General features: G+C 37.2%; 1 protein-coding gene across 7 annotated transcripts in view; it reads left to right on the forward strand.

Annotated features, from left to right (window-relative positions):
• The window catches only part of BICC1 (BicC family RNA binding protein 1), a 291648-nt gene extending 272772 nt beyond the window's left edge, over positions 1–18876 (forward strand). For 6 of the 7 annotated variants that reach the window (XM_049645089.1, XM_049645086.1, XM_049645088.1 and 3 more), the window contains 4 exons: positions 4251–4407; positions 8142–8302; positions 10913–11012; positions 16218–18876. In XM_049645089.1, the coding sequence (XP_049501046.1) occupies positions 4251–4407; positions 8142–8302; positions 10913–11012; positions 16218–16348 (549 nt within the window). In that variant the 3' untranslated portion in view covers positions 16349–18876. Of the gene's footprint in view, positions 1–4250; positions 4408–8141; positions 8303–10912; positions 11013–13736; positions 13816–16217 lie in introns of all 7 variants that reach the window. The other variant, XM_049645087.1, reaches the window with a different exon arrangement.
• Positions 18877–22116: the final 3240 nt, after the last annotated feature.

Genomic DNA, 22116 nt, shown 5'->3' on the forward strand with positions numbered 1-22116 from the left:
TAGCACAGTGTGTGGTAAGTTCTCAGTAATATTTGACAGGTACTATTCTTTCAAATTGGAGAACTTTACCCTGAAGAAGACCAACCACCTGCTGAAAGTTGAGATTATGTCCAGCTAGATATGCTTTTTATTTCCAAAGGAATGCCTTGGAGTATTATATGAACACATAATGTGCTAGTAACAATTATCGTAAATCACATAATTTGTAGTTAATAAGGTGCATTTTCATCCTCAAGTTTATTCAGTCCCTACAAGCTCCCAGTGAGGAAAGAAGGGCCCTGATCAGTTAAGTGTTTTACATGAGATCATGGCAGTAGGTGTCACAGAAAAGACTTGAATTTATTTTACAAAATTTCCTTTATACTTCTCTTCCTAATGGTTTAACCCAAGAGGGTACATAGCAAAGGTGATAAGTAAATGATCTAGAACCATGTGGCCATACTTTAACAGACATAAGATTCTCTTTAGAGAGCTTGATAAAAATGAAGATACTTTCTCCAGGATCTCATTCATTAGATGGGGAGCAAAAACCAAGAATCTACATTTTCAGGAAAAGTCTAGTACAATTCTGATGCAGACACCCTTCTGGAAACACTGCTTTACAGAGATGTAACACTAGGAGGACAATGCAGAAATTATTTCAGAACTTAAAAGACTCTTCTGCTCTAGCACTTGTCAAAGGATGGATAGACCACCTTCTGTGGGCAGGGATGTGCCAGGATCCTGACTCAGTGGCTGAGTACAGTGGCTCCTGTAGCTTTTTCTTTTGGCTATCTTGGGCTAGTCTGTTCCACCTTCCTAGTTAATATCTAGCAACCTATTCACACTGGAAGGTGGGGGAGAGGGTGTGAACACCTAGATTAGTGCATGGGCTTTCACCTTATAACCTGTTTTTGTTTATAGCCCCTTCAACAATGCTGATGAAAAGATATAACCAAGATTTCTTCGGTAATAGCATTCTATATTTTCCCTGTTGTGTAGGACTCGAACTTTTCTTCATTCATCCCAAATCCATTGAAAGGGGATGAGAGAGTCCTTTACGATAGCATGATCTGATATTATGCAGCAGTTGCTATCTGCACATGCATGCCTTTCCCTTTATTCTGCTATAGCTCAGAAGGATTAAAAACTGAGCAGTGAGGATTGCTTCTTTGGGTTAGAACATGGAGACAGGGTGGGACAGAGAAGAAAAGTAGAGAGAACTTAAAAATCTTTATTGAAGGATTGACCACCTCTCTGCTTATACATAGCACTAATATTTTGAAATTAGAAGATGACATGAAACACTTTTTTTTAACATTCTAAAGAAAACAAAACAAACCCAAATAGACAAGTAGAATGCTGATCTATGAGGAGAAGCATGTTTGTTTAGCCAGTAGGTTCTGATGGGTATGGGCCAGGGATCAAGGCTCATGGAATTTCCTGCCCTAGGAAGCTTGCTTGAGGCAAGAAGTTGATGCTCTGAGCTTCTTATTCAGATTTCTGAGAAGCTAGACTTAAGCAGTTGTTTGCAGTTTGAGGGCAGCTTTGAGAAATGAGCCTGTTCCAAAGAGCTCCTTTAGATAAGAAGCAGGCAGCTTGAGGCATTTTTTTTTCCACTACTCAAAAATATGACCCAATTCACTTGGTCATATACTGAGACATGAAAGGTGGAACAAAAGGCTGCTTTGACCTGCATTATCTCTGTAACATCAACAGATCTACAAAAGCTCTGGGATTTTCCTTTTCTATTTGCCACTCATCTCTGCTACATGTTCTCTAAAGCCAATAAAAACATGCCTTGAGAATCAAAGATGATTTTTAATTTCTCCACCACTAAGAGTAATGAAGTTGTCTGATTATTTTCAGTCTTACAAATCCAAGAATGGAGATGAGCTGTGCTTTGTGACACTTTGGATTAGTGAGTAGATCATGAACTAGTAGGTATCACAAGAGAACGTTTTACTTAATGGTTTTAAAATCACCATGTTTAGCCAGATCTGATATAGCTGTGTGCGTTAAGTCAGCTTAGATCTTAGATAAGTGGTTTTTTTTTAATACTCAAAGAGTTTAGATGTAGAATTTTAAATATACATATAAATACTATAATAATGATCTCATTGACGTTCTGGTAATTGCCAGTTTTGAGCATGTTCTTATTTCCCTTGCTACATTGGATTCATTTTGGTTGAAGTATGATGTTAAAGATAGTTTTAACTGAAAACACCATTCTTTGGTCTCAGGAGCTTTCCTTCCCTCTGCCCCTTCCCAAAAGTCAACAAAGGGCATCCCATAGCAAAGGGAATTAGAATTCTTTATAGATGTATAAAAAGGTAGGTATCTCTAGATTCAGTAATTCCGCAAATATTTATGGAGCATTTTCTGTGTTCCAGACACAATTTGAGGGATACAATGCTTAAATACAGGTTCTTGGTTTCATGGATAGAACTTTCTGTTTGTTAGTTGCAGAGAGATACAAAACAAACAAGAAGCCATTAGGTAATAAAAGTCCCTGATAAATAAGCAACAGAGCCTGCTTTAGAGTGGGTAGTCATAGCAGGCCTTAATGAGCAGATGGCATTCAAGCTAAGACTTAGATGACAGGAAAGGGTCAGCTTTGTGAAGATCTAGGGAAACAGTAATAGGCTTTGATCATCCTGGCATAATCATCCTGAAGTCAGAACCAGCTGGTAAGTTCATGGAGCAGAAGTTGGGTGGGAAGGGCAGTGGGAAGGGAAGACAGAGAGGCAGAGGATCAGCTAGGGAGCATCTTAGCCCGTGACAAAGTACTGGAAAAGCATTATAAGACTTTACACAGAAGGTATCATTTGTTCTAATTTGCTTTTAAAAAATCAGCCTAGTTGCTTTCTGGATAATGGATATTGGGGTGGGAGGCAAGAATAGAATAAAATGTTCATAAGGAGGCTGGCTATTGGCTACAGTTGTGGAGATGGCAAGAAGAAGGTAGATTTGGGGTATGTTAAGAGATTATAGAATTTGCTGATGAATTGTTTGTGGTGGGGGGAAGGAGGAATGAAGATGACTCAGAAGTTCGGCTTGAGCAACTGGGTGAGATGCAGGAATTCTGGGGCAGGAGTGTGTGTGGGTTTAGCTGGTGGGAATGGGTCGTCAACAATTAAATTTCAAGCATTCCAAGTTTAAAATGCCTACAAGGCAATTCCACAATTATAAATTTCAACAGAAAAGTCAAATCTGGAAGTAAAACGTTGAAAGTCATGGTTGTCATTAAGCTCTGAAAGAGGTTGAGATTATTTAATGAGCAAGTGTAGAGAGAGACAAGAAGGCATGTTAGGGCCAGCCCCAGGATAATGTGATATTTGGAGTGGTAAAGTGGAGGAGGATCCTGCAAGGCTACAGGGAGTGGGCAGAACACATGGGGAGTGTTTGAAGAAAAGGGTGTTAAAGGGGGGCATGGCCAGAGATGAAGAAAAAAAAAAGGAGGGCATGGCCAGTTGTGGTTACGCTGCTCTGAGATTGAACGAAGTGAATTTATGGAATTGTGAAAGATCCTCTTAGAATTCCCCAACAAACAGTGCTCACTTTGGCAGCACATATACTAATTAGAATTTAACTTATCTAACAAACAGGATACTTTGAAAACCGGGGAATCCTGAATTCAAAATTCTAGATATAGTACAAAGTAGATTGCCTTTGGTTAACTAAATGAATAAATAAATGCAAATCAGTTCAAACTTTGAGATCTTTTAAATTTTTATTTGGGGGAATTAGAAATATTTCCAGGTATTTGTAATTTATTAGAAAGACCATATAATTGTTTGGATGAGGGTAACACGGAAGAAATGCCAACCCTCTCTCCACTCTGACTCTAGTAGCCTGGGAGCTGTATACTTGTTAGAGCATTAGGTCTAGGCACACCGCCTCCCATGTGTCCTTTTTGGGTGACACAAGGCAGAGAATCTCTGCTCTACCAGATGGAAGACTTACTGTGTGGTTCTCCATAGTAGGGAGGAATCTCAGTATCCATTGCTCCAAATCTTATAGGACTCAGTCTTTGTGCTGGGGGCTCTCATAATGAAGGAGGAGTGAATGAATACTGTGTATATTACCAGGTGTCCTTGGTGGCTGGAGGATAGAAGGCCTATAGACAGATGGCATGGCCTCTTCCTGAGAATCAGCAGTGGTGAACAATAGAAGTAAATGGTGGTGGTGTAACGTGCATTCTTTTCTCCTCAAAGCTCAGGATACCTACCTTATTAAATATTTCCTCATCTGGCTTTGATTGTCTACAGGGTTCGTCAGTGTCCCTCTCGAGGTCCAACAGTCGTGAACACTTGGGAAGTGGAGGTGAATCTGATAACTGGAGAGACCGAAATGGAATAGGACCCACAAGTCCTAGTGAATTTGCCGCTTCTATTGGCAGCCCCAAACGTAAACAGAACAAATCAAGTGAGCTTTGACTTTTCACAATACTTTTAGATGTAATCAGTCTGGAATTTGTCCATTTGATTTAGGGTGATGCTCAAATATAAACTCTGAACCCCATGCCTTCAAGTATTTGGCATCACATGCCACCTTCTCTATGAAGCCTTCCTTATTTTTCCAGGTGAAGCAGATGGTGGAGTTCTCTGTTTCCACTGCATTTTGTCTGTGCTTTCACTTAGCACTTGTCACACTCATTCTTGTTATACCTGTGGATAATTTGAGCTCTACAAGCTAGGAACCATAGTTATCTATTCAGTAAAAACTTACAAACTGCCCGTGTGCCGAGCATTGTTAGGCAGAGGCTTATTTGTTATTTCTTCCCAAATATCTAGCAGTTCTGACACAGATAGGCATTCAGTAAATGTTTGTTGAGTGAATGTATGGATGAGTCATGCTCCCACAAACATCCAGATGATAAGGAAAAGACAGGGATGTAAAGGAGTTGAGCCAAATGAGATCAAATTAGCATCTTGGAAAATAAAGTCTGCCCAGTGGGTAGCAACTAAAGGTGAAGAGCAAGTTTTAATTTTTTAAAATGACAATATGTAGCCAGGTTGGCATAAATAGGAAGAAAAAGTTTAAAGCATACAGGTTCTGGCTTTGAACAAATGTGATGAAGACTCAGCATGCATCTATTGGTTTTGTCTGTAACAGCTCTCACACTTCTGGGCTGTATAAATAGGTAAGCAGACAAGAATTGACAATAGTAATCACAAGATATTCCCCTAATGGCCTTTTTCAGGGTTTTTGATGAATTTGGGATCCTGAAACATAGTTTGGAGTATTTGAAGAATACTTGAAGAAAGGCAATCTAAGTGAGTGTAGTGGACACTTGGCAACAGTCAGTTGTTGCCATCAATTAGGTTGGCCATTTTTTCAAGAGTCTCCAATTTGAAAAGGCCAGTCATGGTGCCAGCCAGCTCTAAAAAAAAACACATTCCAAGTGTATTATCAGTAGTAGCCAGGAAACTTGTGTGGGCAGGGCACCTCACCACTGACAAGAGCATGGAGCTGTGAGGCAGGCTGGTGCCAGGTGCAGATCTAGGGGTGGAAATAATCTCTGTTCTGTGGCTCAATATAAATTCGTTTTGTGCTTCTTTTTCAGTCTTTATCTCCTTTCCCTTCACTTAACACTGGATAATTAAAATTGACTGTACAACTTAGCTGCATTGCAGTTCAGGATGAGAGTTAAGATAGGGAACTCATTAATAAAAAGGAATGATTAAGGAAAAACAGGTGTTTGGCTTTTGTGAGATGCTTTAAAAACATAAGGAGTTTAAAAGAGATTATAAAAACTATAAATAGTTATGATAAAAAGAAATATAAGGGAAATTATGTGTCATAATAAATATCACTAAGAACATTTAATTTTGAAACCTCTGTTTTTTCCCCAGTTTTACTAACATATTTGCTTAACCCAATATATGTAAAATATTATTTAAACATGTAATCAATGTAAAGACATTTTTATGAGATATTTTACATTCTTTTTTGTACTAAGTTTTTAAAATCTGGTACGAATAGATTTTATAATCTTGCAGAACATTTTAATTCCCACTACCCACATTTCAGGCATTCAGTAGCCACATGTGGCCAGTGGTTACTGTATTGAAGACCACAGTTGTAGATGATTTTTCATGACATCCTTTTCAAAGTTAACAATGTCTAGGTTTTTCTCAGAGCCTGTTAACAGGAGTTGTACCATTGTGATTCTCAGTAGCTCCCTCTTCTGTTCTCAAAGAAAGTAAATTTATTGTTTAAACAGTAAATTATATGGTTAGCCTTTCAGTAGCCTTCATCTTGTCAACTCCAGTGGTTACTCCCATGTGCTCTTTGCATTCTTGCTTTGTGTCAACCTCGAGCCAATACCTCACTGGGTTGATGACTTTGGGTCTTCCCTTTAAATGGTGGAACGCTCCAGGGCTTGGTCCTAGGTTCTTTCATCTACACTTTCTCCCCACAAAAGATAAAACATCTGTTTTTTAATGTATATTTTTAAATTTTTGTTTTTATTATTTTTTTATTTTTGAAGGAGAGAGATAGAGCGTGAATAGGGGAGGGACAGAGTGAGAGGGAGACAGAAGATCTGAAGCGGGCTCTGTGCTGACAGGCACTGTGCAGACAGCCTGACCTGGGGGCTCCACAAACTGCCAGATAATGACCTGAGCCGAAGTCCTATGCTTAACTGACTGAGCCACTCAGGCATCCCTTAAATTTTTATTTTAGGTAGGCTCCACACCAAATGTGGGGCTTGAATTCTACCCAGAGATCAAGAGTTGCATGGTGCACAGACTGAGCCAGCCAGGCACCCCTAAAACACCTATTTTTAAGAGAAAGAGAAACTTGATCAGGAAATTCCTTCCCCTTGAAATATAGAAAGTATATGTACTGTCATTTGGGAAATGAAATGACCAGAGAAGGTGATTAGTGGCAAACAAAACAATCTAGAACAGGATTCTTAGATCTGGAGAATGCATTGGCCCGAGGAGATAAGATGTATCTGATTAGCTAGGTGAGCATCCTCTGCCCTCATCAACCTTGGAATCATTCCTGCAGCTGCAACTTTGGTATAAGGGGAAGAATTCCCACATGGATAAGAGCTAGTTGTTGGTCAGGGAAGTAGGGATAGCTGCAGGGCTCTACTGGGCTCTCCAAAGCAGCTCTGAGAGAGTGTTTCAAATATTCAATATTTGGTCAAGTACTTGGTATGACTCACCAGCCCATCACCCAGCAGTGAGTGTTATTGGGTCTGAGCACCACAGACAATGTGGAGAAATCTTTGCCCGCCAAATCAGTGACGGAGGCAAGGTTAAGTCTAGTTTTGCTGTCTTAGAATTTTTTTCAGTAGACAGATTCATTTATTTATTTATTTATTTATTTTTCAATATATGAAATATATCATCAAATTGGTTTCCATACAACACCCAGTGCTCATCCCAAAAGGTGCCCTCCTCAATACCCATCACCCACCCTCCCCTCCCTCCCACCCCCCATCCACCCTCAGTTTGTTCTCAGTTTTTTTTTGTTTTGTTTTGTTTTTTTTTTAATATATGAAATTTACTGTCAAATTGGTTTCCATACAACACCCAGTGCTCAGATTCATTTCTGTCATAATCCAGAAACTCCAGCGCCATTCTTAAACTTTGCATTTGCTCTTAATTTTGGAAGCGCTCTGTTTTGTGAACTCACTGCCTAATTATATTTTTGTAAGGGATGAGATTTACACGTTGCAATATCCTGCAATTCCTTTGACCACAGGAAAACACAAGTGTGAACACAGAGGGCTATCCTGCTTTCCAAAAGGAGCCTGGACTCACAGTAACTTCCCATACCTTTATTGTATCCTGGGGATCTTTCTTCCAATTTCTCATTTAATTCACATCAAATCAATTATGAAGAGCAAATGTTTCTGAATGCTCAGGAGAATATGATTAATGATTATTAACTACAGAGGTACTGTTGGTGAATTGCTGCCTCCCAAGTGTAACATTTTAATGGCAAGAGCCTCTCTAAAGCAATAACCAGCATTTCATTAATGAAAAGCCAATGTTTCAGTAAGGAATTACAGTATTTCTGCAATTACTGCTCTATTCAGTCCAACAGTGAAATCTAAAATATTTGAGTGATTAAAATTTTTAATTAAACTGTGTTGTCTCTGGGCATTTTCACTTGAAGCCTGCCTCTCCTTTGTCTTTCAGCGGAGCACTATCTCAGCAGTAGCAATTATATGGACTGCATTTCTTCACTGACAGGAAGCAATGGCTGTAACTTGAACAGCTCTTTCAAAGGCTCTGACCTCCCTGAGCTCTTTAGCAAACTGGGCCTGGGCAAATACACAGATGTCTTCCAGCAACAAGAGGTCAGTCATTATTTATTTACTTTCCTGGGCATCTTTGTTTTGGTTGTGTGTATGACTACTTCTAGAATGAAATGGCTTACTGACCTATGGCTGTGCTTTCACTGAGCACTTATTAAAGCCTCATAACTTGTTTCCACTGCTAAGAAAAATGTCATCTCATTTCTTATTTATTTAGTGCAACTAGTAAACACAGGTTAGCAGAAATATAGAAAATTGTGTTTCCAAAAACACACCTCCACTAGTTTTAGCTAAAATACCCAATCGGTGTATTGATTCATGGGAACGTTTGATTCACGACTCCCCTAACAGCAAAATCTGTATTTAAGATTATTTCACTGTTTAATCCGTATTATCTTTATTTGTGGTTCTTAAATAACAGCATCTGAAATAAATATCCGTGGTTGTTTTTGACCCCATCCTAGTCATGTTACCGAATCTGTTCTCACAAAATAGAATGTGCTTTTTATATATGTTAATTTATTCATTAATTTACTGTTTGGGTTTTGCCTGAACTGAGACAGAAATAAGATGTTTTCTGAAACATCACTACCATGGATTTTGACCAAACTGATCAGCCAAATTATTATGCACTGACTTAAAGAGAAGAGCGCCTGAACACGATTCTTTCTAATAATGTTGTTATTATTGCTAGGGCATAGCTAACCCAGTGCAACATAAAATTAGAACACTTCAATAAATGTATGTATTTTTCAAGTCCAGACATGGTTTTTAAGTTTCATTCCAGTTTGGCTTACTTCATGTTAGAGAACATCTGATTAAATCCATAATTCCCAAGCATGTATCTCTCAAAAAGAATCTAAGGTTAGGCCTTTGTATCATAAATTTAATGTATTGCCCATGGTTCAATAACTTATTAAGTGTAATTGCTGAACCTTGTTTTTTAACACCAAACACAAAAAAAGGTTGTCACCTGTGTATTGGATTTCAGTGTATTGATTTCATTGTCTTTTCCCGAAATCTGAATTAGTGTTCATTTAACTGAGGATTTTCTAAGTTGCACTCATCAGTGTGTTAAAAAATTGCATTTACATATTTAGCTTTGCTGGTTAGACAAGTGTAGCTGATCGAGAAGCTCAAGGACAGAAGTATTTTAATTAGTCCAGAAAAAGAAGGTTTTGAAGTAAAAGACTGGGTGTTATTCAGTGATATTCTGGATTTTTTAAAATTTATATTGATTTCTTATTTGAAGAAGCATAGAAATATATTAAATGTACTTCTTATTGAATTAATCTAAGAAGGAAGAAAACATAATATAAAGCCAGACTGCCTTTATCTAATATTTATTCACTACAGCAGGGGTCAGCAAACTGTAGCCTGCAAACCTGCCTTTGTTAATAAAGTTTTATTGAAACACAGCCACACATTCATTTACATATTGTCATATTGTCTATGGCTGTTTTTGAGCTAAAACAGCAGTGTCAAATAGTTGCAACAGAGATAGTATGGCCCACTAAACCCAAAATATTTCATCTCTGGCACTTTAAAAAGAAGGGATCCCTAAAATAAAGAATATATATTTAATAGAATTTCTAAAAGCATATCTTTAGACATGATAAATGAAAAGGTTTTCCAAGATCTGGATGTACTTTCCAAAATGAAAACAGAAAATCTCAAATTAATTTCTATATCATTTGAATGAAAAGTATAAATTCGGTTCTGTTTCCTTCATGTAGGATATTCTCTAATACTCAGATACGACTTAAAAAGAATTTCTTAAGTGAGTTTGTGGGATTTAGTTTACTATAAGCAGGTTGAAGATTTGTTTAGCCGCTTTCACAGATGATATGTCTAAATACATAATTACTAACCATAACTGCCAGTTATTCACCACTGTGGTGAGCCCACTGCTTTATCTCTGCGATCATACTTCATGCCCACTACAGCCCTGCAGCATGCAGTATGTCAGCCCTGAGTGCCCACAACTACTAACAGCAGAGGCAGAATAGAGAGCCAAATCTCTCTGGCTTCAGAGCCTATTACCTTTCTTCAAAGGAAGGGTGGGATCCTTGGGCTTCCTCCCTTCACAATTTGTTGCTGATGCCAGAGTGTGCAATTATATACCAATATATACTTGTAGGCCACTTTCAGAGATAACATGCTGGACCGAGTCAAGTGAATCATGGGTCTGATGTAGTCTGGGAATTCTTCTACCATTCTTATGTAGAACACAATGGAGGATAGCATTTATGGTATTATTCAGTTTCTTTTTATAGAACTACACTTAATTCAGAATCCAAAGCTAAGAAATGTTTTCTATCTTCTGGACAGGCATGTATTCTTTTATCAGTTCACAAAACCTGTGGAATTTGTGTTTCCCTTTTTGCTCTGGCTGCCAGGATGCTAAGACCTAACGTTTTAATCTTAACTGCAATAAATAACTGGCTTAGACTAAGTCTCCTACTAGAATCATTACTTTCATTTCACCACCTTTATTGTCTCTTGTCCCCTAGATTTGTGACACCATCATTCTTTTTTGGAAGTAGGCAGAGCATAATTAGAAAATGAAAGATGTGTAGTAATGAGTTGAACTTTTAATGCACAAAAATAAGTACTTAATATATTGGTTATACATTACTTTTTCACCCACAGATCGATCTACAGACATTCCTCACTCTCACAGATCAGGATCTGAAGGAGCTGGGAATTACGACTTTTGGTGCCAGGAGGAAAATGCTGCTTGCAATCTCAGGTGAATATAAATGCTCATACTCCTATTTTAAAATCTGAATAACCTCTGCCAGTAGCCTCAGCCACTGGGGCTGGTTCTGTCCATCAACCACTTGCTTACTATGCTGGCACCTTGTGGTTGTGGTTCTAGAGTGTTTTCCCACTAACATTGTGACAAATGCCTAGAACATCCCTACTCCTTCCTCAAGGCATTGCCTGAAAGCCTGCCTTGACAATGTCGTTCTTTAAAACAGATCTCTTCAGAAAGACCGAATCAAAGTTGCCCTTTGCAGAACATAAGAATGGGGGAGAAGTTGAATTCTCCTTTCTGTGGTTGTGTTAAGCAAGTATGATTGGACTAATGAATAATTATTCTGGATTGGCTGTCATGTTTCAAATGCATGTATCCTTGCATACCAGCTAAGATAATTGCACCAGAGAAGGAATGATTCTTGGTATAGCTGGAATCTAGTAGTATTGTCTTAGTGCTTTTAAGTTTTTCCCAAACTTTTAATAGAATTTGTGAGACACAGAAAGGTATGGAATCCTGAATGTAGTCACAGAGTGAAGGAAAATAATGAAGGAAAATAATGTCCCAGACCACTTTTTTTGGTGCACTTATTGCATATTCTAGGTATTAGAAAATGCTTTATGTGTATTTACTGGGTATCTTCCATTTATGAGGAATTGAGCTGCATGATAAGTACATAACCATGTACTTCCAAATGGTATATAGAAAAATATGACAGAAATTTTAGGGGCAAAAAATGAGGTTACTTTTTGAAGAAGTTCTGATAAAGTTCATTAATGTCAATGTTATATATGTACCAGTTTCTCAAAAAGAGAGACACCAAGGGCAGAAGCCAAGTGTCAGGTGTGGTGGGAAAATGACTTTGCCTTTTCAAAACATTGATTTTGCAGGCTATGCCTTTGTGAAGCCAACAGTGGCATCTAACCAAGTGCAAATCCTTTCCAAACAATATTCACTAATCAGATCAGCAAATAAAATGGAAACCACTGGTTTTCCATTTTATTTTAGCAGGAGATTGCATCCCCCTCCCAACTCCACAAGAAAATCTTATATATAGACCTAATACCTAAAGCGGATATAAGCAGAACAGCTTTGAAATAAGGGTGGAAATTCAGCCATTGGGCAGCCTGTTAGGCTCCTTCATGGGTAGAGTTCTACACGCATCAGTTTGATGAGTCTTCTTCCATCCTTCTTCCAACCAAGTGGTTGCATTAATGGAACTCCACAGGGAAGATGCTTTTTCTTGTTAATAAGATTAGCTTGGTAGAGTGGAAAGAGCACTGTATTCAGATAAAGAGATATGGGCTTTCCTCTGCCAAGTCATTAGTCCTTGGGTGAGTTTCCAAACCTCTTTTGGTTTTGGTTTCTTAAGCATTAAGGTGGATTGGAATAGATGATTGTGTAAGGTTACCTTCCATTTCTGAGGTCTGTCTTTCCCCATGGTATGTCATCAGATGTAGTGGAAATAAACTACAGTTTTAACAGTGTATGGTTATTAGCAGTATTTTCTCTTGTTCTTTCTTTTTTTACTACCTCTAGCAATAGGATAGTTTTCAACTTGTTTATAACTCAGCCTTAAAGGGCTATTTCTAGACCCAAATTAACTTTATATATGTTCACATTCTTTTATTAATTAAAAAAATAACTACTTGAAATTTAATTAACTCACATAATCACCAAGCCTGTAATGTTAAAATATGCTTGTGGGCCAACACATTTATACCGGGAAAGTATCTGTTCTAGAATTTGGTAATTTTTCATTAGAGATTTATGGAATGTCAGAGACCATATAATGAAAATTCTTTCTTTGTGCACCCAAACTTTGTAAAGCCTCCAGCAACAGGCAGATCTCTTTAAATCATCAGGATCTTTATTCTGGAACACATTTGTGATGTATTTCAGGTGGGTTTGGGGGAGTAGAGTTGGAAAGGAGGGGTTTTGAAGCTTCTTTAAAAATTTTTTTTTCTCCAGTCATTCTCTGTGTGGTTCTGTTGAGATTGCATACTATTTCTTTAGACCACCTCTCTCAATGGGGTTCACAGGTCTTCTTGCTTTTAAAGGGAATTAGAGGCTTTGAATAGATGTCTTATGAATGTCCTGCACAGTGTGAAGTACTTGATTATTTTAAGGATGATTTTGCCTTACTTTGTTGAGTCCATCTGTTTGAACCTGGTAAATTGTTTTCTCTGCAAGTAATAAGTTTTTATTGAGAAACCCTTCATCAAAAGCCTTCTTTTTCCAGTTCAGCTCATCTGACCACAAAGGCATCCATTTCTAGTCTCAGAAAATTCCATTTCCAGGGGTGGATGCAGGGTAGCTGGGCAGCTTTTACTCACGTTTGTCTTGTGGTTACATAGTTTGGTTAGGTACAGAGTTTGTTCAAAATTCCTTTTAAAGATTTTATAGGTTTTTAATCTGTGATCAGGGTTGTTCTTTCAGTATAGGTTTTATTCTGTTTTTAATCTTGGGCCAGAAGACATTTCTTTTAATGTCATAGAAGGAGATGAGATTTATCTCTAGTATAGATGGATCAGAGGAAAAAATGATCTTTTTTTTCAAATCTGTGATTTTTTTGAAAATTCTTTGATTTTTCTCAGTATTTTAGTGAGTGATTAAATTGTACAGGGACAAAGTAAAAGGAACTTTAACATCCTATTGAGAAGCTTCCCACCACGGCCTCAGGTAGATCTAACATTTCCCGACCTATTCTTTTAGTTTGTGACTCTGTTCAGACCCGCAACAAGATCCTGAGAGCTGCCAGGATTGTGTGAACCTTGGAATTTCAAAGAAAAAGGTTGGTATTTTCCCAAACTATCTCTTAGGCTTACTTGAAAAAAAATCAGGAGGGAGTTTACTTTTTAATGTAAAAAACAACAACAAAAATAAAGTCTCTTCAGTAGGACTTGATCTTTGATAGTCTCTCTAGTAGATTTATCTCTGCTTCACATTTGGAAATATACACCTTAGAAAGTATATCTTTAGGGAATGGCCGAATTCCTTCATGATCATTTTATTCTCTCAAAAATCTAGTTGATGTGACTTTTCAGAATAAAGTTTTCAATGTCTTTTTAAAAAATGTGTATGTCTTCAGTGGCCCAATTTCTTCAATTGTGCATGTTAAGTATGCTAGGGTAGATGCATTCCTATTCCTTCTCTATAGCATGGGAATGTTCTCCTGATTCATGCATTACTCTCTCAGGAGAAAATGAAGGCCAAGACAGTCTTCTTACTAGAAGGTGGATAAAACTTTCACAGGCTGTGTGCTTAATGGGATTCATTTATTCTTAACTTTCCTACAGTTGCCTTTAAATATATTAAATTCTGTCTTGATTTATGAATTTCTGTTTGTTTTTTAAAAACAATACATGTGTTCAGCTTTTAGTAGGAATGTCATTGCTACAGTGTTTTTGCAGAAATTTGAAACAATAGCCATCTATAAGCATGCATGCATGCGTATATCTTGCTTATAAAGATACCTTCCTTGCTGTTCCAGAGTTTTAAAGCTATGTTATTCTATTTAAAAAATAAATTTAGTATAGTAAAATATGAAGTGCAGCTCTGTTATCTGGCATACCTGAAACTACCAAGTTTTCAGATTTGTATTCCTAATGCCTTGGTTGGTCTTTTCTACTCGATGGATGGATCACTGGAGCTCAGGGCCCAGAGCACAGCATTTGCATAGGCAGGCAGAGTTTCAGCCTGTCACTTGACAGCTGTGTGGATAGGTTACTCTTGTCTATTTTGAAAACTCAGTTTTCGTGTCTAAAATGGAGAATGGTAATATCATTTATTCCTTAAGGAGGACTTAAATAGGACAAAACAAATTGTAAAGTGCTTGTTGTTACAATCGCTACTAAATTACTTATTTTTCTTCTCCACTAAGACCTAACTGTGAACAAAAGAGAGATATCTCCACTCGTGCATCACCTCAATGGGGCAGATGTTAACATTTTGGAAGGCAGTGGGGTGAAGTGTTAGGGTGTTGGTTCATGTTCCAGAACTCAGGAGATAAGTGCACATCTGGCCATATGGCTGTCCTTAGCCACCCGTGACTGCTCTGCAACTTGAGTCTGTTGTTTTCAGCTCCAGCACTAATGTAGTCATAGCTTATGCAACCTCAGAATTGGAAAAGGAGATTGTGTGTGTGTGTGTGGTTAAAAAAGTTTGAGTACTGTGCAAATGCACATGCTGAACCACTGGCTCCACCCCCTCAAAAAAAAAAAAAAAAGACAACTTTAAGCACATCAACTATATAATCCCATTATTTGATACTTGCGTTTGGTGGCTGTCAGAACCCTAATATCCAGAGTCTGACAGTTCTCTTTATTAGCAAGAGTTACATTGGTTTATTTGAGGATTTGTAAGTATATGTGGTAGAAGGTGGGGAGGAGTGATGTTGCATAGGGATAAACAAGATGGGCTGCCTCTGTTAATTTTTTACCTTTCTGATTAACAGTTTCTATTTGACAAAAGACAAAGTAAACTTTTTTTCTAAGTACTCTGGTTTCTTTACAATTAAAATAAAGCATCCTAGTTTTTCCTCAGAATTTGGATTCAACTGTTAGTATTTTTACCAAGTTGATTATTATATTCAAAGAAAACTGCTGCTGATAGACTTCTTCATATAACTCTTTCTAACCCAAGGAGCAGAGGCATAAGTGGAGCCACTGGGCTGTGGCTTAACACTTCAGCGTGCTCCTCCATTATTTTCTTGTTTGTGTGTGAGGTCTTCTTTTCATGTCTGACTTCAATAATCTAGTGATGGCTGTGTTTCACATGGATGAGTTCAATAGCTGTAATAATTTTCTGTGTCGTTGGTAATACATTCTCTCTCATGCCTTTCACCAGCTTTGATGGGCCCCTCCCTTTGCCTCTGAAATGACATTTGGGATAGTTCAAACTGTTCAATTTGTATATCTGGAGTACAGAGGGTTCTGAGAATGACATATCTCCCAGATAGTTTACAAACTGCAGTAAAAATGATTTCCTGTCCTTGGTTCTCCTGCTACCAAAATGCTGTATTTAATATCAGACCTTCTAGCAATTTCAGAAATTTCAGCAACTAAAACTTTTCCTTTTGATACTAGATTTGACTTCCCCTCCAAAACCCTACTGTCACCATTTTCTGAGCTCTACTGCCATGTCCCGTTGAGCTTCTCCATTGATCTCCTCACAATTCTCCCTTTTTCTTCCTAGAACTGAATAAAAATCGAAGAAAGCTTTTTGAACCACCAACTGCATGCACCTCTTTCCTGGAAGGCGGAGCAAGTGGGAGGCTACCCCGTCAGTATCACTCAGATGTTGCTAGTGTCAGTGGCCGCTGGTAGCAGTACGGTACCTCCAGGTACACACCGCCACCTCTGTCGAGTTGGACACAGGAGATCTGTGAACTGCCTTCACTGCACACCGTCCTCAGTACTCTGGGTGTCTGGTATCAGGACCAAAGCATCTTATTCACACCTGAACTTTGTGCCAAAAAGGAAGAAAAGAGAGGAGATGATCTTATGGCATCATACAGACTGCCACACTTGGATGCCTTTTTTTTTAATGGCAATTGGACAGAATTTGCAATTTGAGGGTAGGGCTTTATTTCCTATTTTTATTTACCTAAATAACATATGCACTGATTTTTTACTTAAAATGAAGGATTAATTGACATCTGGAATACCAGAAAACATAGAGGTTCTTTTGTTTGCTTGTTTTGTTTAGGCATTTGGGGATTTTAAAAAATAATCAAAATGGAATTTTCTGGTACTGCTTTAAAATAATTATTGAGGTCTTTCAGCACTTTACACTTTCTAATTTCTTGTCCTGTGGAAATTATCCCTCTTTCTCTCATTTTCATGTCACCTGATGTATTGGTACAAATCAGATTTAGTCATATTTTTCTGACTGTAAAATTTTTATTTGAAATGGTACTGGATTATTAGTTTTATGCTGAGTATTCTGTGACTTTGGGAAATGCAAGTGACTCCACTTGGTTCTGGACCAGTTCTGTTCATTGATGTCAGCATCCTAGAAACAATTAGCAATGAACCTATTTCACATAACAGGTGCAAAGAAAGACCAAGTGAACTTTGCAATATTAACCCTTTGCAGTCATCATATTTAGCTGCTGCCTGTATTGCTAAAATGATTTTAATGGTTGTCTGAAGGCAAAGGGCTATTCTTTAGTATACTGCCACTAAAGGACACTTATTTATATCAAACTTTTATTTTTAGATGTTATAAGCATACAGTACATAACTGATTAAATTGATATCTACTAGAGATTTATGGTAGAGAATGGACGGCATTCAATAACTGGAGCCCTAGATTGTCACTTTATTTAAAAAAGACAAATAATCATCTGACAAGACAGCACTGTTGCCATTAAGAGGAGAAATAAATTGCTATCCTTATCATGTACATATTAGCTGTGCTCCATATGGTCCCAGGACTTTCTAAAATCATATCTGTCTGCTTGAAGTAGACTTGTGTTTGTTGAGAACAGAAAGGCTTTATTTAAGTTTCCAGGGTGACAGTTTATAAAAACAGCTGAGTTCCAAAGGAAAGCAAAAAGTAAAAAAAAAAAAAAAAAAAAAAAAAAAAAAAAGACTGTTTTCTAAGTGGCTAGACTCATTGTTACTATCTTATACTGTGAAAGTCCAAGAAATCAGGCAACATTGTTTCTTAGGTCTTTTCAGACATCTTATTGTAGATGAATGAAAGGTTTTCAATCCATGAAGAAAATCGCCAAGTGCCTCTCCTTTCTTCAAAGCAATATTATTTCCAAGTGTATTAATTTGTTGGAAAATTTTCCCATAGGAAATGTTGTGAATTACCTGTACTGTAATGACTTATTTATGTTCAGTATTCAAGACTTTCTCCATGGACATAAACCACTGTCGTATATTCTCAGCAGAAGGCATTACATAAGCGTACATAATTGACGACTTTCATACAAATGTGGGATCAGACAGATTCACCAGACATTTTTCCATGACTGAGTCTTACCATTAAAGTAAGAAAAAGAGTTGAGGAGAAGTTTTGCACACAGAAAAATTTTCACCTTAAAAAATAATATTGGTAACCTAGAAGGTATAGATAATGGGCCTGTCATAAAATTATGTCAGTTACATTACCAAGGGGATGCCCATTTCTAAACTAAATCTTACGTGCTTAAGTATAAGAACTAAGTTGCTCCTTTTGCAAGTACAACAGAATCACCCTGTGCAACATGTCGCTCCCTGCCTTACATGGCTATATGAACACATCATGCCACACATTCAGCACAGGGTAGGAATTCAGACTTGTTTCCTATTGAACAACTCAGTGCCTTAAATTTTACTTAATAAGAGCTTCCAAAAAAAAAACCTAATGATTTAGAGCTCTTTCCCAAGCTCTCTATCATGCAGTTGCAACAGAGGAAGATGGAATGAATTTGCAGTATTAAGTCAATACAGGTTTTATGAACAGTGCTTTGATGCTATGCCAAAGAGAAAACTGTCCCAATTAAACTAGATTAAATAGGGTGGATAAAAATAAACAAAAACACTGGAAATTACTTTTCTCACTTTCTCTTGATGCAATGAAGGGAATATGACACTACAGTCTATGGTGTTGTTAGTGTTATATGATGCACAAAATATTTGGATTATTTGAATAAATGTTAGTTTTTAATCAATCTGTGCCTTAATAGTGACCGGTTATCTGTAAATAGAGAACAGATACAGATTGTATTTTTGTGTGGGTTTTTGTCCTTTTAGTGATTTTTTTTAATGACAGATGGAATTAAGCATTGAAAATGGGAATTTTTTCTAAAGTAATCAATTGTTATATGAAAAATAAATTTATATAACCCCTTTGTATTGCCCTTGCTAGATGAAATGTGTCTTTCTTTAGAAAAAAAAAAAATCTTTATGCATAAACCTTATGCCTGTCTTTGTTTTCTAAGAAAGCTTTTGTTTTTTCCCATTTTCAGCAGGATTGAAAGATGTTTCTGCAGTAGAATTGAGTTTGCATTTTCTCTCCTGTTGTTTTGCGTTAACTATCCTCATTTTCAACCAGAAGCTAAGGTACTTTATTTTAGCCAGGGAGTCCAGGACCAGTAATCAATCATTGTTTCTCTGGCCACCCATACGTATATACAAAAAGAGTAAGATTACAGAACAGATTTTATTATTGTTCTTCTTTGTTTTATAAAGAGTCAAATATCTGACCACTGTGACAATCTCATCCATCAGGAGAGGAGCTTCTTCCTAAAGTCAGCTGGGCTTCTTGACCCAGGTTCCTGTTCCAGACACTGATCATGGTGCTGTCACACTGCACGCTGAACACTCACTGCGCCTTGCCCTGAGATTCTGTGTGAACTCATTCTCAGATGGAATCAGTGTCTTATTACTAGTCCTGAGATTTGTGAACTCTCAGAGAAACCCTAACCTTCCAGTTACTATGCTTCCAGAAATATCTCCACTTGAATTACCTGTGCCAGTGGTTTTTTAAAAATAGACAATCTTTGAAAACTGAAATATCACCTATAAACCCAATAGTAAATTATTCATCCAATTACTCATTTTTTACATATATACATAGGGATTAGTCAGTACCAGGCCCTGTTCTAGGAACATCAGTAAATGGAACATACACCCTTGTCCTTATGAAGCTTACATTTGAAATGGAAAATGGTGGAGCCAATGGACTGGAGGATGAATTATCCCCAGCCTTCAACACAGACCTCCACAGGTTTATGGCACCAGGATTCCTGCATCCATCTAGAAAGCCCAGAGTCTCATAAAACTGCTGAAAGGGCCCATCTTGTAGCAATGTGCCTGTGCTTTCAAATGCAGTATTTCTGTCATCTGCCTTGTGTTTTCAGAGGTTTACTGAGATCCTCAAAAGGATTGTGGCCAAAGGGTTATGACCCACAGCTTTATAGTTATACTATATGACCCATAATTTCTTAGATTTGACTCCAAGTGACTTTGCAATATTTAGAAGTCAGGTTCACCTTGAGAGAACATGAGTCTGCTACAACTGTGGACACTCTGAGAATGTAGTAGTGGAGAGTGAGGCTACCTAGATGATGACATACATTGTTCCTGACTTTTCTCCCCCTCACAAGAACAACTAACAACTATTCATGGACAAGACACCACTCAGAAAATCCTAGAACACTGATATCACACCACCCCAACACTGACAGTTCAGTTACCTTTCCCCTAAATAGACTCCAATAGCAGGCCCCACTGCCCAAGAATGTTACTCCAGTACACAGGTCCAGAAACCCAAAGTGAGCTGACTGGTGAAGTACTGTCTCTGCAAAGTGAACTTGTGAAGTCTGGAAGAGGAGACAACTTCAATACTCAGATACCAATGTAAGGATCACAAAATCAGGTAAATATGACACCACCAAAGGAAACCCAAAGCTAAAACTAATAACTGACCTTAAGGAAATGTAAATCAATGAACTATCAGGTAAAGAATTCAGAATAATCCTCTTAAAGAAGTGTAATGAATTCGAATAACACACAGCTAAACAAAATTAGGGTAACAATGCATGAACAAAATAAGATGTTCAGCAAAGAAATAGTAACTATAAGAAACAAATCCCAGAGCTGAAAAATACAATAACTGAAGAATTCTCAAGAAAGAGATGGAAAGGGAGATTCAGCTATGCAGAAGAAATAATCAGAGACCTGGAAGATAGGACATTTGAAATTATCAAGTCAGAGGAGCAAAAAGAATAAAGAGTGAAGAAAGCTTAGAGGACATATGGAACACAATAAAAACAATATTAACACACACACAAAAACACATGAGAATTCGAGAAGAGAAAGGAACAGAAAGTGTATTTAAAGAAATAGCTGAAACTTTCCCAAGGAAGGGAAAGAAATAGAACATCATACTCAATGGTGAAGAGTTGAAAGCTTTTCCTCTAGGATCAGAAACAAGACTGTAGTGCCCACTTGCACCACTCCTATTCAACAAAGTACTGAAAAATCTTTGTCCAAGCAATTAGGCAAGAAAAAAGAAAATATCAGTATTGGAAATGAACAAATAAAATTTTCTCTATTTTCAGTTGATGTGATTTTATATTTTGAAAATTCCTAATGACTTCACCAAAAACTTAGATCTGATCAACGAATTCAATAAAATTGCAGGATATAAATTTCATATACAAATACCAATTGTGTTTCTATTTATGTGCAACAAATTATCAGAAAAAGAAAATGATACTATTTACAATAGCATCAAAGGCAATAAAATACTTAGGAATAAACAACCAAGGAGGTAAAGCTTTATAATATGAAAACAACAGACACTGATGAAAGAAGTCAGACACAAATAAATAGGTATTCTGTGTTCATGTGTTCAAAGAATATTGTTAAATGTCAATACTACTAAAAGACATCTATAGATTCAATGCAATCCTTATCAAGATTCCAATGGCATTTTTTTGCAGAAGTAGAAAAAACAACCTAAAATTTTAAATGGAACAACAGAAGACCCCAAATAGCCAAAGCAATTCTGAGAATACAGAATTTAGTTGAAGGCATCACACTTTCTGTTTTCAAGCTATGCTATGAAAGCTATAGTAATCAAAACAGTATGGTCCTGGATAAAAACATAAATGCAGATCAGTGGAATAGAACTAGAGCCCAGAAGTGAACATAAGCATGTATCGTCAACTATATTTGATAAGGGAACCAAAAATACTCAATGGAAAAAAGATGATCTGTCTAGTAAATGGTGCTTTAAAAATTTGGTTATTCATAGTAAAAGCAGGAAACCTTAGGTTACACCACTCACAAAATTTAACTCAAAATGGACTAAATGTACAATCTTAAGACCATGAAATTCCTAGAAGGAATCACAGGAAAAAAAGCTTGTTGGTCTGGGTCTTGGCAATGATTTTTTGGGTATGACACCTTTAAGTGTCAACACAGTACAGCAACAGAACCAAAAAGAAGTGGGACTAGCATCAAACTAAAAAGTTTCTGCACAGCAAAAGGACCAATAAAGTGAAAAGACAACCTAGGGAATGGGAAAAATATTTTCAATCATATATAAAGGGTTAATATCCAACATATATAATGAACTATGACTCAGTAGC

Source organism: Panthera uncia, chromosome D2 (assembly GCF_023721935.1).
Source record: "Panthera uncia isolate 11264 chromosome D2, Puncia_PCG_1.0, whole genome shotgun sequence".
NCBI classification, from domain to species: domain Eukaryota; kingdom Metazoa; phylum Chordata; class Mammalia; order Carnivora; family Felidae; genus Panthera; species Panthera uncia.